The sequence below is a fragment of the Coptis chinensis genome, chromosome 3, assembly GCF_015680905.1.
Source record: "Coptis chinensis isolate HL-2020 chromosome 3, ASM1568090v1, whole genome shotgun sequence".
NCBI classification, from domain to species: domain Eukaryota; kingdom Viridiplantae; phylum Streptophyta; class Magnoliopsida; order Ranunculales; family Ranunculaceae; genus Coptis; species Coptis chinensis.
The window spans coordinates 2,525,172-2,541,196 of NC_141458.1; the positions used below are offsets into that span (position 1 = coordinate 2,525,172).

Genomic DNA, 16,025 nt, shown 5'->3' on the forward strand with positions numbered 1-16,025 from the left:
GCTCTGTCTACTCAAACATGCCAATGTCAACAAATAAATCAAATATACCAGAAGATATGAGCAGAACACAAATAGCAGAAGGAATCCTTAGTGTGAAAACACAATATCTAGCATTCTAGCCTATCAGCTAATTGTTGGAAATTGGAATCATGAGGCATAACAACTAGGGGTGCAAATGGATAGGTTCGGATGCGGATATTGCTGTATCCGAATCCGAATCCGAAAATTTATACCTATATCTGAATCCAAATCCAAATCCAACGGATATTAAAAAAATTATCCGAATCCGATTTCGGATATCCAAAACGGATATCGGATAATATCCGATCCAAAAATTAAAATTAATTAAAATTTTATTTGTTTTGAATAATTTATTTTACCACTATAAAAACTAGTATAAATATTATATTTGTCATTTATTATTATTATTTTGTTATTATAGTTTTATATTATTAGTTTATGATTTTATATAATATTTTGTACAATAAAAAATAAATAAATAAATTATATATAATAACTATTAATTTTTTAAATCGGATCGGATATTATCGGATGCGGATATGTCAGTATCCGAATCCGTATCCGAAACCAGTTCAGACATAAAAAAAATATCCGAATCCGAATCCGAATCCGAAATTTTCGGATAATATCCAATTTTTCGAATAAGAATTCGAATCAGATTCGAATATTTGGATATCCACTTGCATCCCTAATAACAACACAATCTACACTATTTATAAGCGGAAGTCTTTATAAAAGTTGTTATGTGTTTCCTTTTTTATGGACGCGTGATTATCCAAATTTTATGGAAAGTGCGAAGCCATAGAGATCATTTTGTTTCAGTGAAGGGAATGAATGAGAATAAAATTTCATCTAGAGTTAGGAATGGGTACCCTTAGAAATAGAATGGAGTTGGAAACTATTGGAATGGAATCCACTTTAATAGAATTTGATTCCAAATTTACAAAATATGTCTTTAATTGCCAAACTTTTAGAAATCATTGGATTTCAATTCCTACTTAAGTTTTTGTGTTTGGTTGTCATATAGAATCTTCAATTTAGTGTTGTTTCTTTCTTTTATAAGTCAAATGGATTCTTTCATTCTAATTAAATTGCAAATAAGGAAATAAATAAATGAATTTTGTTGAATTAACAAGGGTCATTTCAAGAATGCAAATAAAGAAATGGATTCTATTTAGAATCCAATTATTTCCAATTCCAAGCCATCCAAATAGTCCAATTTAAGGTGGTCCACCAAGAATTCCACCTAATTCGATCTTTTCCTCAAGTCTGATTCTTGACAAACAAACGCACCACTATTGTTAATTTGTTATTAACGAGCATTTCTACTCATCGCCTGATCGCCCTAAAGGCTAAAGCTGACTCCCTATTCCAACTCTTTAATTGGATACATTTGGTTAGCATAATTGCATTTATCTCGATCAATATTTGTTTCTTCCCCGCACTTGATGTGTTTTAGTCGATCAACTCATTCTCTTGTTTTTGGATAAAAATATTAGGGATTGGTATGAATTGAAAGATAGCAAATTTTATTAAATTTCTATATATGTTGGTAAAAAAAATTATAACCTTCCCATAAGACATGAGTTTAATTAGAATTTTATTCATATTATAATTTTGTTACAAAGCATGGACCAAAATATCGCCGATATATCCGATATATCGCTGATATATATCGGTATTTTGGTACACCGACATCAATATTTCCGATATATATCCACCGAATATAGAATCATTTTTTTTCCGATATATATCAGAATTTTCGATATGAAACTTTATATCGCCGATATAATCGATATTTCCGATATAATCGATATATATCAGTTGACTTTTTGACCATTTTAAAATATAAATCCGATATTTCCAATATATTTCTGATATATATCCGATATTTCCGATATTATATTTCTGATATATCCGATATTTCCGATATTTTAAATAGTTTGGACTGGTTACCAAAAAAATATATATATATCCGAAATATCCGATATATATCGGTTTTTGGGTACACCGATATATTCATCGATATCGATATTTTGGGCCTTGTTACAAAGTACATGTAAGCCGTTTGGCAACCATTTTAAGTATAACGATTTTGACATAAGCCATTATCAAATAAATGATCGATATCAAACTCAAATGAGTTTTTGATTTATTGACTTAAACTAAAATGGAAAGAGAAAATTGCCAAAAACAAAAGAAAATGAAATAAGGTAAGAGAAAAGCTCCACAACTTTTGTTTGTTTAGGTTTTAATGGATTATTTCATTTTGAGAATGTGATAATGGTTTCTAAATAATTTTACCAAACACATTTTTGCATATCTGAAATCGATTATAAGAATCATAATCAATTATTGGCTAAAATGGATTCTCATAATGGTTGCTAAACGGCCCCTTTAAATATGTGTAATCTCTATTCACTAGTTATAATCAAACAGATTTGAAATAGAATGAAATTTGAAATCATTTTCAATTTTCATTAAGTGCTTACTATCTGGGTAAAACCTTTAATGGAGTTCCTACATGCAGATTAATATTTGTTTTAATTGCCAAAAAAAGTTGTCTTGACCATTAAGGCTTTTGTTCCTAAAAAGTGGATCACAAATTTGCTGCTTTAAGGATCTATTCTCATTTGCTATTAAGGTACATAAATTCATCATCCATTGAATGCCTCATTTGCTATAGTGAGGTCGTCACTCTCTTCTCTACGAGGTTACGAGGCATGCTAGCAAGCAAGAAGGTAAGCCGTTCGAGATTTCATGGACTCTTTACCCAAAAAAAGTAAAATGTGTAAAACACTATTACACTATAATAATGATGAGGTCCTAGACTCCTAGGCCTCAAGTGGAGGCCTTAGCTTAATTCTTGCTCCTCTCCTAACGGCTTGAGGTCCGCTTTAATTTTGAGGGTCTTTTCGGCCTATGGGCTGGGCTGAGGACTGTATTGACACTCCTAGATGGTCAGTAACAGAATTGCAATCCATTTTGAATTTATATGGTCTAAATCAAGCTGTGAGCTTTAGTCATGCAGCAATCTTATAACTTACGTTTTTTGAATTTCAGGGTGCGATGGTTTTAAACTGAAAGAAAGACCTAGTAATAATACAAGCAGGTCAGTATTATCTGCATTGCTACGAGGGGGCTTAAGAGTTGCTCATATCTGAAAAAGAAAAAAGGCATTTCTAGCCTTATGGCCACTAAAGTTGACATGTCAAAAGTTTTTGATAGAGTTAACTGGAACATTTTGATTGATATTTTGAACTCTCTGGGTTTTGATCCACATTTGAGTTCTCTTGTATATAAGTGTATATCCTCACTTCAATTTTATGTTCTTGTTAATGGTTCACCTCATAGACACCAGGGCCGACTCAAGCCTAGATGTGGCCTTAGGCGACCAATCCAAGCGAGGCCTTTTTTATTTTAAAAATTTATTGAAAAATTGAAAGTAGTGTGTGAGAGAGATGTTGAGAAGGAGTGACCTTGGTTAATATATATTTAATATGTCTTTAATTAGTTAAGTTGATAAACAGTGGAAAAGGCGCCATAGAAAGTGGAGATTCTTGCATATATTGTGGAATTTTATATTTTCTTTGATTCTTTTTAATTAAGATAGCTAACTAAATGAGGACACTCCCACAAAAATTAAGACAACTACGCACTAGCAACCATTAGATTCATCATATAACTCCGAGATGCAAATTGTGTAGTGGTCTATTGGATTAAACTTTCTTCAAACCAATTCACTCCTGAGATTTAGTGCGTGGGGAGAAAACAAATAGACTCCTACTATCCTTTTTTGTTTATTTTTTTCTTTATAAAAGATGGTAATATCAAATTTATGTAAGGAGAAATAAGAAAATTTGGAGGCCTTCTAAATTTGAGACCTTAGGCGGCCACCTAAGTCGCCTTATGGATGAGCCGGCACTGATGGACACTTCAAATCTAAGAGAGGACTAAGACAAGGGGATCCCTTGTCTCCTCTCCTTTTTATCTTATGTATGGAAGTCCTTTCTAGACTCATAAACAAGCATGTTTCTGAAAAAAAAAAAAAACATTCATGGAATAAGAATTGCTAAGACAAGTGAACCCATTGCACATCTGCTCTTTGAAGATGATGTTTTCATCTTTTGTAGAGCTGACATTGGAGAAGCAAAGTCGGTTCTTGCTATTCTTAATGAGTTATGTAATATAACTGGACAAGATATAAATTTTGACAAATCTGGTGTACATTTTAGCAAGAATATACCAAGCTCTCTAGTGGTGGACATTCAAAAGATCTTGAACATGAAAAAAAAATAGAGATAGGGAAAAAATACTTTGGATCCAAACTCTTCTTAGGGCAATCTAAGTTTGAAATTTTCAATGACCTTATTATTAAAGTGAATAGGAGAATAGCTGGTTGGAAGAGCAATTTACTCTCTCAAGCAGCTAGGACTGTTCTCATTAAGTCCATAAATAGCCACAGCTATTCCTGTTTATAACATGAGCATTTTCCTCTTAGTTATGGCTATTTCTGAAAAGATGAATTCTATCCAGAGAGACTTCTGGTTGGGAAAACAACATGATAAAAAACACCCCTGCTATCTCAAAACTTGGTCTTTCATATGTCAATCTAAGAGAACCGGTGGTCTTGGTATAAGAAACTCTAAACTAAATAATTTAGCTCATCTCACTAGAATCTTTTGGGAAATCTTGACTAACCCAAATTCCTTATTGGCTTCGCAGCTCAAAAGTAAGTATTTCCCTTATAATAATATACTGCAGGTCTGTAAAAAAACAAGGCACTTCATGGTTCTGGCAAAGTATGTTGTTCATTCTACCCCTCATTAAGGATAATTCTACACGGCATGTTGGTACAGGTGGCAATATAAATATTTGGAGTGACTCTTGGTTACCTGGGTTACCACATGGTAAAATATCTGACACACAGCCAGTAGATATAAATTTTACTTTTGTGTCACAATTGATACATCATATTCTTAGAACATGGAACTTAAATGTTATTCATTCCCTCCTTGATATAAACACTATCATGCATGTAAATAATGTGTATCTTTCCAGTAGAAATTTGGTGGATTCTGTTCACTGGAATCTCACCAAAAAAGGTATCTATAGTGTAAAATCCGCAGGTGCTGACTAGCAAAGTCGGTAAAATCTTTGGGTGATGATACCAGAGGTCTGGGGATCAAACCCCGCCAGCATCAAAGAGTTACTGATCTCATTTAAAACAGGCTTATCAATAAATTAAAAAAAAAAAAATAGTGTAAAATCCATGTATCATAAACTTAGCATGCATATAGAACCCAACTACCACCCTATCTTTCTGGAAAAATTCAAATTTACCAAGACAAGCTCTTCTGGCATGGAAGTTTTATCATGACATTATACCAACTAGGGACCATTTGGCATGCATCATGCATATAAAAGATAAGTCTTGTCTTCTGTGATGTGGAAATGGGATAGAAAGTGTTCATCATCTTCTTCTTGTATGCCCTTTCACAAGAGCTTTATGGTTTCAAACACCATGCTATATGGTTGTTTAAACTGGAAGCATATAAGCACTACACCACCAAGATTTAGATAGATCTTTGGTTTAAAACTTCAAAAGATTGGCCTATAGAGATTGAAGAGTGGGCTAAGTTCTGCGCTTATTGTTTTATTCCAATATATGGATGGAGAGGTGCAACATCCTGCATCATAAGAGTAAACCATCTCTTACTAGAATCAGTAAGGTCATCTCATCGTTCTTTGACAATCAAAACAACCAACATCAGGAAAGTACTTATAAGAACTTAACTTTTCCTGCCCAATGGAAACCGCCCCACCTGAGTTTCTTAAATTAAATGTGGATGCCAGTTTTAATGAAAAACAAAATTCAACAAGTTGTATATTTTGAGAGATTGCCAAGGAAAAATTGTTGTTGCAGGACATCCACCAGCTAGTCAACAAGCGCAGAGGAATTAGAATGTCGAAGACTACTCAAAGCCCTCACATGGTGCTCAAACTACCACTCCGGCAAACTACTAGTGGAAATGGATGCAAAGGCTACAAAAGATTACCTGGAAAACAATCCCTGCAATATAGCATGGCCAGCACAACTAATGCTCTCAGATGCAGCTAGTCTTTTTGAACTATTTAGCTATGTGAAAATAACCTATGTTCACAGAAGTGGAAATATTATAGCACATAAGCTAACATCTTATGCTTCATGTAACCCACAGTCCTATAACTGGACAAATGACTCGCCAACTTGGCTTATAAAGACTCTGGAGGTGGACTATCAGTATGTACTACCAAGTGATATAGCTCCAATATGGAGGCAACAAATCCTGGAGCAGGAAAATGCTAATGCTAATATTTTTTTATACCATAGTTTTTTATACCATGGTATATACTATATATATGGGAGGGATATATATATGGTATATACTATTTTTTTATACCATTGTTTTTTTTATACCATGGTTTTATACCGTATATATGGGAGGGATCCGTTTGCCATGGTTTTTTATACCATGGTTTATACTACGCCCTTTACAAGATGAGTTAAAAGCTAATATTTTGTGGATATGATCTCCTAACTATAGATAGATTTTCCATAAAAATTCAGTTAATTTGGAAATCTCTAATCTAATTAAAAATTGTTGACAACTTAAAAAAATAAATAACAACCACGATTTTTCGATTTTGCAATGATCTTTTGACATTGTTAAACATCATCAAATGAGCTGAAATTTTATGGGGGTGATCTTCAAGGTTTGTTGGACATATCCACAAAAAAATTAGGTTCTAGTTTATCTTGTGGGTAAAATTGTGGGTAAAATCAGTGTTAAAAATTGTCAAACGAGTTGAATTTTTGTAGAGATGTTCTTTATAGTTAGCAGATCATATGCTCAAAAGATTAGGGTTTAAATCATTTTGTAGGTGAAGTTGTGGGTGTTTTAGATTTGGTACTTATTTAAGGTCCTTATTTAAAGTCCTTTTAGGAGCCGGGCTATATATATATATATATATATACAGTTTTGCTCTAGTCAGGACTTCCCGGATAAAAAAACTTCCGGACCAAACAAATACACGTGACTTTTTTTTTCTCTCCTTTCTCTCCACTTTTTTCTCCAACCCCACTCTTTCGCTCTCCTCTCTCTCTCTACTTTATTGATTTTCTTTGACCCCACACACTCTCTTTCTCTCTCTCCTCTCTCTCCACTTTATCAAACAATTTCACGTACTTTTTTTCTCTCTCCTTTCTCTCCACTTTTTTCTCCAACCCCACATTTTCTCTCTCCTCTCTATTTACTTTATTGATTTTCTTTGACCCCACACATTCTCTTTCTCTCTCTCCACTTTATCAAACAATTTCACGTACTTTTTTTCTCTCTCCTTTCTCTCCACTTTTTTCTCCAACCCCACTTTTTCTCTCTCCTCTCTCTTTACTTTATTGATTTTTTTGACCCCACACACTCTCTTTCTCTCTCCACTTTATCAAACAATTTCACGTGCCTTTTTCATTCTCCTCAATTTTTTCTCTCACGCCTCTCTCCTCTCTATCTTTTAATTTTTTTTTCGACACTTCCCAACTTCCAACCCCACCTTCACACTCTCACCTCAATATCACCACCACACTTTTTTTTTTTTTTTTTTTACTTTTTAAGAGTGTTCCAACGTGGAACAAAATAGTCAACACTATACTATTGCTTTTCAGCATCAGTACACAAGTAAGCTCAATTTTTTCCCTGTTTTTTTTTCTCAAATTTTTATTATTAAATGTTAATTAATTATATTCCGTTTTTAACATATTGGGTGGTATGCTCAATTTATATACATTTAATTTCTTAAGAATTATTATTAAATGCCAACTAATTATAATGCTGCTCATATTTTGAAATTGATGTGTAGCATCTATTGAATGGATATGGAGTTTGAACATTTGGACTCAGATGAAGAAGAACAAATCGATATGGTTTATATGCCCTGAGTAAAAGAAGATTGCAAACCCAAAAAATAGGACAAGAATTTCACTCTTTGGATGAAGCTTATGAATTTTACAATACTTATGCAAAAGTGGCTGGATTTAGTATACGAAGTAATTCTACTAAGAAGGATAAAGAAGGCAATGAAATAACTAGGAAGGAGTACTGTTGTTTCAAAGAAGGGAAACCTAAACAGAAAAATAAGAGAGAAAAGAAAAGGCGACGGGGGATTGTTCGTGAGGGTTGCAAGGCAAAATTGTCAGTTTTGAAGAATAAATTGAAGTCGGGTTACAGCGTCAGCCAATTTATCGAGGTCCACAACCACTCACTTTCAACCCCTCATAAAGTACATCTGTTGAGATCTCACCGTGGCATATTTGATACAAAAAAGTCATTGTCTAATCTTTTATCATCCGCTAATATACCTATAAACCAAGGAAATTAGTATTCTTTCAATGGAAGCGGGTGGAATAGAAAATATTGGTTGTACAGAAAAAGACCTTAGAAATTTTGTTAGAGATTCAAAGAGCTTAGTAGATGGGCACGATGCAGAGATATTGATGGAATATTTTTTGTCAGAGCAAGAAAAGAATTCTTCATTTTCTTTCAAAACCGAGACCGCGACGAAAAATAGGTTGACTCATTGTTTCGGGTGATGCAAAGGCAATAAGGGCGCATAAGCTTTTACGGTGATGTAGTAGTGTTTGATACAACCTACAAAACCAATAAGTATGGTATGATATTTGCACCATTTGTAGGGGAATAAACATCGCCAGATCAGTAATATTTGGTTGTGCATTCCCCGTCGTGGACGAGACGATTTAATCATTTATTTGGCTACTCCAAAATGGATGGAAGTAATGTCAGTTGGCCCTTCCAAAATGATTATCACTGATCAAGACCCCGCTATGTCAAAATCTATTGCTCAATCTCTTCCAAATACATATCATCGATACTGCATTTGGCATATTCTGAACAAGTTTTCTGAAAAATTGGATGCAATCATTTATAGAGATCACTATACTGCGTTTCAAAAATGCATTTGGAATACAGAGTCTGGGGAAGAGTTTGAGGCAATGTGGCAAGATACAATAGGGAAAAGCGAACTAAAAGATAACACTTGGTTAGCCGCTTTGTATGGTATGCGGTCTAGGTGGGTTCCGTCATTTGTGAAACACATTTTATTTTGCCGCATGTCAAGTAGTCAAAGGGCGAAAAGTTCACATGCATTTTTCAAGAGGTATGTCTCTAAGGAAAATTCTTTAAATGAATTTGTTACGCGATTTAATAGGGCACTTGAATACCAAATACGCCATAAAGAATTGCAAGTCGATCATGTTGATAGCAATGAGCCCCTGTGATGAAAACCCCAATTTCTATGGAGAAACAGATGGCGATATTTATACATTGTCTATTTTTCTTAGATTTCAGAATGAGTTGTGGGAGAGTTTGGAGTATTTTATTGAAAGTTCAGTAGATAATGAAAAGCAAGTTGTCTACATGGTGAAAAGGCCAAGTGCAAAAGATTCTAGACCGCAGAAAGTTGTATATGATATGGCTCTAAATTTTGCTACCAGAGTCAAGAAATTTGAATTTGAAGGAATTCCTTGTAGACACATTTTGGCTTACTTGAAAGTTAGTCAAATTGTTTACTTACCGGATGCTTATATACTGAGTAGATGGAGGAAAGACACAAAATTGGAAGAAATACTAACAGATGGTGGGAAAGAAGTGAAAGAAAATAGTAACAACTTTATGTTGTTGAGGCACACAAAATTATCTCATCTTACTTCAAGGGTACTTGATGACGCTGTAGTTTGTGAAGAGGCAAGTGAAGTATATGAAGAACATTTGAAAGTGGTACATGAAAAGATTAAGGAAGTGCTGGCTATTAAAGGAGTTGGAATTTCTCCAACAGAAAAAACGCATCGACATGTGACTTTGAATGAGCCTAATCCTGTTAGAGCAAAAGGCAGTGGAAAACATAGATTACAAGGGGGAAAAGAGAAGGCACAGGTTCAAGCAAGTCAACTAAGGCGTTGTAATGGATGTGGACTTACTGGGCAATCACATGACAAAAGAAACTGTCCGAAGTTGATTGGTAATGTTCGATTGCTTACTATTTTTATTTAATCATGCACTCTTTTATTTTTATTTTTATTTGTACTGAGCTAAATATTGGCTGTTATAGGTTCAACTGACACTCAAAGTCCAGCTGATGGTGGTGGTAACTCTTCAGCCTCTACAGAAGTTGAACGCTTGCCTTGAGTGGACCATATAGTGAACTGGTGGCGCTATCCATTTGTGAAATGGAGTTAGTAGTTTTTTTCTTCGATCGGTAAATTAAATGGGGTTCGTAGCTAGAATTAGCATTGTTCTTTAGTATGTGTTTTCATCATGGGCTCATTAATAATAGCAACTCGTGAGTCTAGTTTAATTTCTGCTACTGAAATTTGATGTCCTTCTATTAGTTTTGTATAGTTGATTTACTCGTTATGCCTTTGTTTAGGTTTATAATTCAAATTTATGCAATATTTATTCAAATTTTTTATATTATGATTGTATTTTCATGAAAATTTGATGGTCCACTTGATGTACTAGAAGACTTCCACCTGTGTTCGTTTGTCTTATGATTGTTCAATGTTCAGAATGTGGTGCATTCGTCCTATGATTGTGCGTGGTTGAATTTATGAGTGGTTGTTGAGCATACAAGCTTTAATAAAATACAAACTAGCTTAACGTACCAAAAATATGTGCTTTTCGACCCTCGAGCTCATGGGTAACAATGTTACGCTGTAAGCACAATCACTTAGTTGCAAGCAAGGCCTCAAATCCAAAACTTGCTTACTATGTTTCTCTTCCATGTTGGATTGTCTAGAAAGAACAACTCACTATCTCCTTTCTCAATTACAGAACTCTCAACTCTCTTACTTTACCACTCTTCCCCTTATAGAAAAATCAGAGGTATGCTCTGGAACCAGAGTTACTTGTTTATAATCCTAATTCCTTTATAATGAGAACTGGGTGGATAAAGTGTTAAGAGTATGTCCTTATATAACCAAATTCCACATTATTTTCCAACACTAGGAAATAATCTCACCAATTTTTTTTTGGTAGAATTCGTAGATAAAAAAACAAAGCAAAGTAATTATAAGCTTGTGTTGTTTCTTAATTTACTACTGTTGTGGGAACTAAAGAATTGAGAAATGTGAGCTAATTAAAGAGTCAAGATACCGGTTCTCTTATGTAGTAAATTTGGTCATTTCATTGTTAGATACCAATCAGTCTTTGATATTTTGATCCGCATATTTTCCTATAAGAGTATGTATAATAGCCGAATGTGCATTGGTCATTTGCGCCCTAGAAATTTCGGATTACTCAAGGAACTTGAGAGGGGGAGAAAGGAATTGGGGATGGAACAGTTAGCTATGGAATGGATGATGGTGATGACATATTTATGAGATCGTGGACTGGCACCATTATCGGCCCTCCAGGTAGTTCCTTCATTGACCTTCAAATTTCGTCGTTGCTAATATAGAGACCGTACATATAATAATTTTTTTCTATGTAGTCCCGTTCTTTGTAAGGACCAAGGCTTCTAATAACCAATTTTTCTTCCTCCAAAATCCCCAACCCATTTCTTTGCATATCTCGCCACTATGGTTGATACTAAAAAGTTGAGATCTTGATCGACGAGAATTTTCCGGCACCGACTCATCGTTGTTGCGCCTCTACCAAAAGTTATGTCAAATGTGCATGATTTCTTTGTTCATGTAGCTGCCAAGGTGGAGAGTCTTCATCAGTACATTGAATCTATGAAAACAGCTTATCTTGGTCGCGACCCGGTGGCGGGGGTGATGCTAATGATCCATTTCTTGAGGCGCATGTATGGAATTGGCCAAACAGAAGTCTGCGAAGAGAGTTCATCCAACCTTGCATTTGCCTTCAATGCCACAACCATCTACTCAAGGTGCTGGCTTATTTTCAAGTGCGCCTATGGCTAGTACATCAAACACTCCGCAACTACCATCTGCATCATCTGGAAGTGGGTTTTCACTATTTAATACATCGTCTTCTACTCTGTCATCCTCGATGTTTTCAACTCCATCGAGAGTCGCTCCGGTGTCCTCCCTTTTGGATCATCCGCTAGTACGCCCCAATCTTCAATTTTTTGGACTCCACCAACATCTTTGTTTGGGTCTACAACAGCACCTTCCGCATTTAGCACTCCAAATTTTGGTTCAACCACCGCCACTTTGAACTCACTTTTTTCAACACCATTCTTCGCGATCGGTCCAACAGTTGGTGCGGAGCAAGCTTTGGGGCTGTATCTAAAGCTTCCGGGCCAAAATCTCAAGACTACACGCAGCTAGTCAAATCTTGTGAAGCCATCAAAACCGGTGGCGAGTCAAGGATCGATCGCTTATTGATTTTATGATCAAATTGTGACCAACTATTTCCCCACGACCAAAAAGGTCGCGACCGACAATTTGAGATTTGCTTAGAGTATGGCTACAATGCTCGAAGTCGCTTCTCATCATCTCCGAGACAAGTTTCCGCTTCATGCGGGATGGGCTCCATCCGATTCTCATTGTGAAGCGCAGGCAAATGCTCCACACATACCGCATGCGGCGTCCTTGATTTCGATTAGGGCGTAACTCGGGTTTTGATAGAGAACCATGCTCCGTGAACCGCAGATGGAGGAGATCTTTAATTCATGATGATGATAATGTTGTTCCTTTCAATTGTCTTAACATCAATCAAACATGTAGAATAAACACGTTTTCGGTCGATTTTGTGCCAAGAGTTGTAATTCCAAGTTATCAGGAAATTGAAGTAAAAAAAAAAGTTGAGATGCAATGCCTCTTATAAAATCTGATCGTTTTCTGCATAACCTTCTCCTCCTTGCTGGTTTGCTCGAGCATGTTCCGAATTGTTGGGAGATTGAATTGATTATCAAGTAATCGTGCCAACCATTTGCATCAAAGCTCAGCTAAATGAAGGTTTGAAACACTATCAAGATATCCTACAAATGCCATGTTTGGCACCAATGGATGGATTGTGCCCCTGAGATAGACAAAAGCAGCATGTATGACTTCCCATCTTCAAATCTTTTTTGACATACTGAACGATTTTTCCTTGATGTGTTAAATTTATTAACTGTTTATCTATCTACTGTGTGTGTGTGCGCTTATCATATATTGTCTTCCTTTTTTTTTGTTTCTTAAGGGGATGGGGTTTCGTAAGAATGGAGAGAGAGAGAGAGAGAGAGGAGAGAGAGCATGAATTTATGGGAAGAGAAGAGAGAGAAAAGGTGGGGTTGGAGAAAAAAGTGGAGAAAAAAGAAAGAGAAAAAAAAAGTCACGTGAATTTGTTTGGTCCGGAAGTTTTTTTATCCGGGAAGTCCTGACTAGAGCAAAACTGTATATATATATTATATATATATATATATATATACGGGCTCGCTACGTCGACATACTAAATTGACATACGCATTTCAAAAGCAGATTTTCACATTGAACTAAGGGCTGATTTTTGGTAGAGATGACTTACCTACTATGGATAGTATCTCCACAAAAAATCAGCTCAATTGGATGTCTCTAGTCTTGTCAAAAAGGTATTTAAAATATATATATATCGGGCTCGCTACTATATATATATATATACTATTCCAGAATTTAAACACCTTTTTGACAAGACTAGAGACATCCAATTGAGCTGATTTTTTGTGGAGATACTATCTATAGTAGGTAAGTCATCTCTACCAAAAATCAGCCCTTAGTTCAATGTGAAAATCTGCTTTTGAAATGCGTATGTCAATTTAGTATGTCGACGTAGCGAGCCTGATATATATATAATTTTTCACAATGCACAGCGCGCATACATTTCGATTATGTCATATGAACCATGAAGTACACGTCCTCCAACCCATAAGTTTCTTGCTATGAAAGCGTAAGACATTAAGATGAGATAACACAAAGCATAAACATATCTCTGAATTTCACCCATCAATCCATCCATCAAAGGTTATTACTTATATAACATAATTGGAGAAGTCATATTACGAATAATTTTGACTGTTAAGACGTGCCCATTTCTCTTGGAACCAAATATAATTTGCCTATGACATGTAAAAAGGCAACGAAGGCAATAAACCCAATGCTCATAACAAGGACCATTTGGGGTGATATTTTCACTCCTGGAGCATCTTCTGAGTAGAACTGAAGCATGTTGCTAGCTACCCCTGCAGATCCACCACGAGTTGTTCTTCGCCTACGCATACCTGCTGCTGCTGCACTGCCCCTTTCGGGAGCCGCATCATTTGCCATTGCTGTTAAAACCACAACACGGAAACTAATGAGCTTGATAGACTTTATATCTAGGCACATACGGGGAGTATTGTAGCTGCCAACGATGAAAAGTCTTTCAATGACCAAATATTTGTGACTTTGTAAATTTACGTGAGAACAATAGCTACATGGTTTCCTGATAGTTATTGATAACTGATATGATCCCTAGTCACTACATACATAAGTTATAAGTAGTTGTTTCAAGCTAGCTTTAACCCCCACGAAAACAGAACATACATCAATAACTAAATCCTCTTTTCTTTTTTTTTTGTTTTGTTTTTTTTTTTTTTTTTTTTTTTTTTTTTTTTTCCTAGTATAGCTTTGTGACAGCTGACTTCACAATAAATAAAAAAATAGAACACAAGACTTCAGTATGTTTAATTGTTTATGTTACACTTTTCATGCAGAAGTCGCTTTAAGCTCATTCAAGAAAAATGCACTCGTTGCTACAAGAAAATAAAATCAGAAATCTCTAAACTATCTGCAACTATCCGCACATCGCAACAGTACAACAACAAATAGAAGAGGGTGGGTAGAAGAGGAGTAGGCTAAATATTGCAACGGAAACGACAGATAATAATAGTGTAATGGAAGTGTTTGACAAACAATCAACAGTACATTACGAATTAAAACACCAACAACTAAACTACTAAGAAATTTATAATAAAAGAAAAGAAACTACTTATGAAAGGAAAGGAAATCCAACAAGAAGAACGACTAGATTAGAACCACTGACCAAAGCCCAATAAACTCACAAATTTCTCCTCACCAACAAATTTGGCTCTCACCTACAATTTGGCATTCTCTTTAAATTCCAAAACCGTGAAGACCAACCAGTGGGATTACGGGTGACTTTGGATCGGATCAGATCGGATAAAGGGGTTTTGGAAAAAATTCTAATTTTTTTCGGATGGCAATATCCTTTCCAAATCCGATCCAATTATTCAAATGACAATTTTTTTTTCCGAATTTAGAAAGTTTGGAAAATCGGAAAATTTTCAAAAATTTCGAAATCCGCAAAATATAGAAATAAATCGGAAATTTGAATTATATAACCTAATTCTCTTTTAAAATAACCATTTTTTATCCAGTTAATACATTCATTTAGCAATCATTTTGAAATGTATTAATTCAGTAAACAACTTAGACCTTTTAACACGTTCATTCAACAAAAAACTTCTTCATGTTAATGCATTAATTTAATAAATAGGAATATGGAATAAATTGAGACATGTACTAGAATGACAATATTGATTTCTTAAAGTTGTGAGAGAGACAATATTCTACTTCTCTAAGGTTTTTGATTGATTTGTAAATTATATGTAGTTTTAATTTAGTAGCTATATGAAATAGACCACTATATGTTAAAAATTCAGAAATTAATCGAAAATCGGATCGGATCGGATTTTGAAAACACATCCAATTCCGATCTAATTATTTTTTGAAAAAATCAAATATCGAAACACAAATATTATTGCCAAATTCAAAAAAATATGAATTGGAATTCGGGTTTTTGAAAAAAAAGTGGCACCCCTAAGTGGGATTGCATGTTTCCCAAAGAGCTTAGAAAACCCAAATGAAATACACTGCCCATATACATATACCAATATTAGCATCTACGAACTAATTGAACCCAAGTAGACCCTTTGCAATGCCTCAATCATTAACATCAACCTATCAAATC

At 34.9% G+C, this 16,025-nt stretch overlaps 1 protein-coding gene across 1 annotated transcript; it reads left to right on the forward strand.

The window, feature by feature from the left end:
* Nucleotides 1-8,851: 8,851 nt before the first annotated feature.
* LOC147507229 (protein FAR1-RELATED SEQUENCE 5-like) lies at nucleotides 8,852-10,259 on the forward strand. Its single transcript, XM_086600245.1, has 3 exons — nucleotides 8,852-9,131; nucleotides 9,283-10,092; nucleotides 10,183-10,259. The coding sequence occupies exons 1-3, from the start codon at nucleotides 8,852-8,854 to the stop codon at nucleotides 10,257-10,259; spliced, it is 1,167 nt and encodes a 388-aa protein (XP_086456371.1).
* Nucleotides 10,260-16,025: the final 5,766 nt, after the last annotated feature.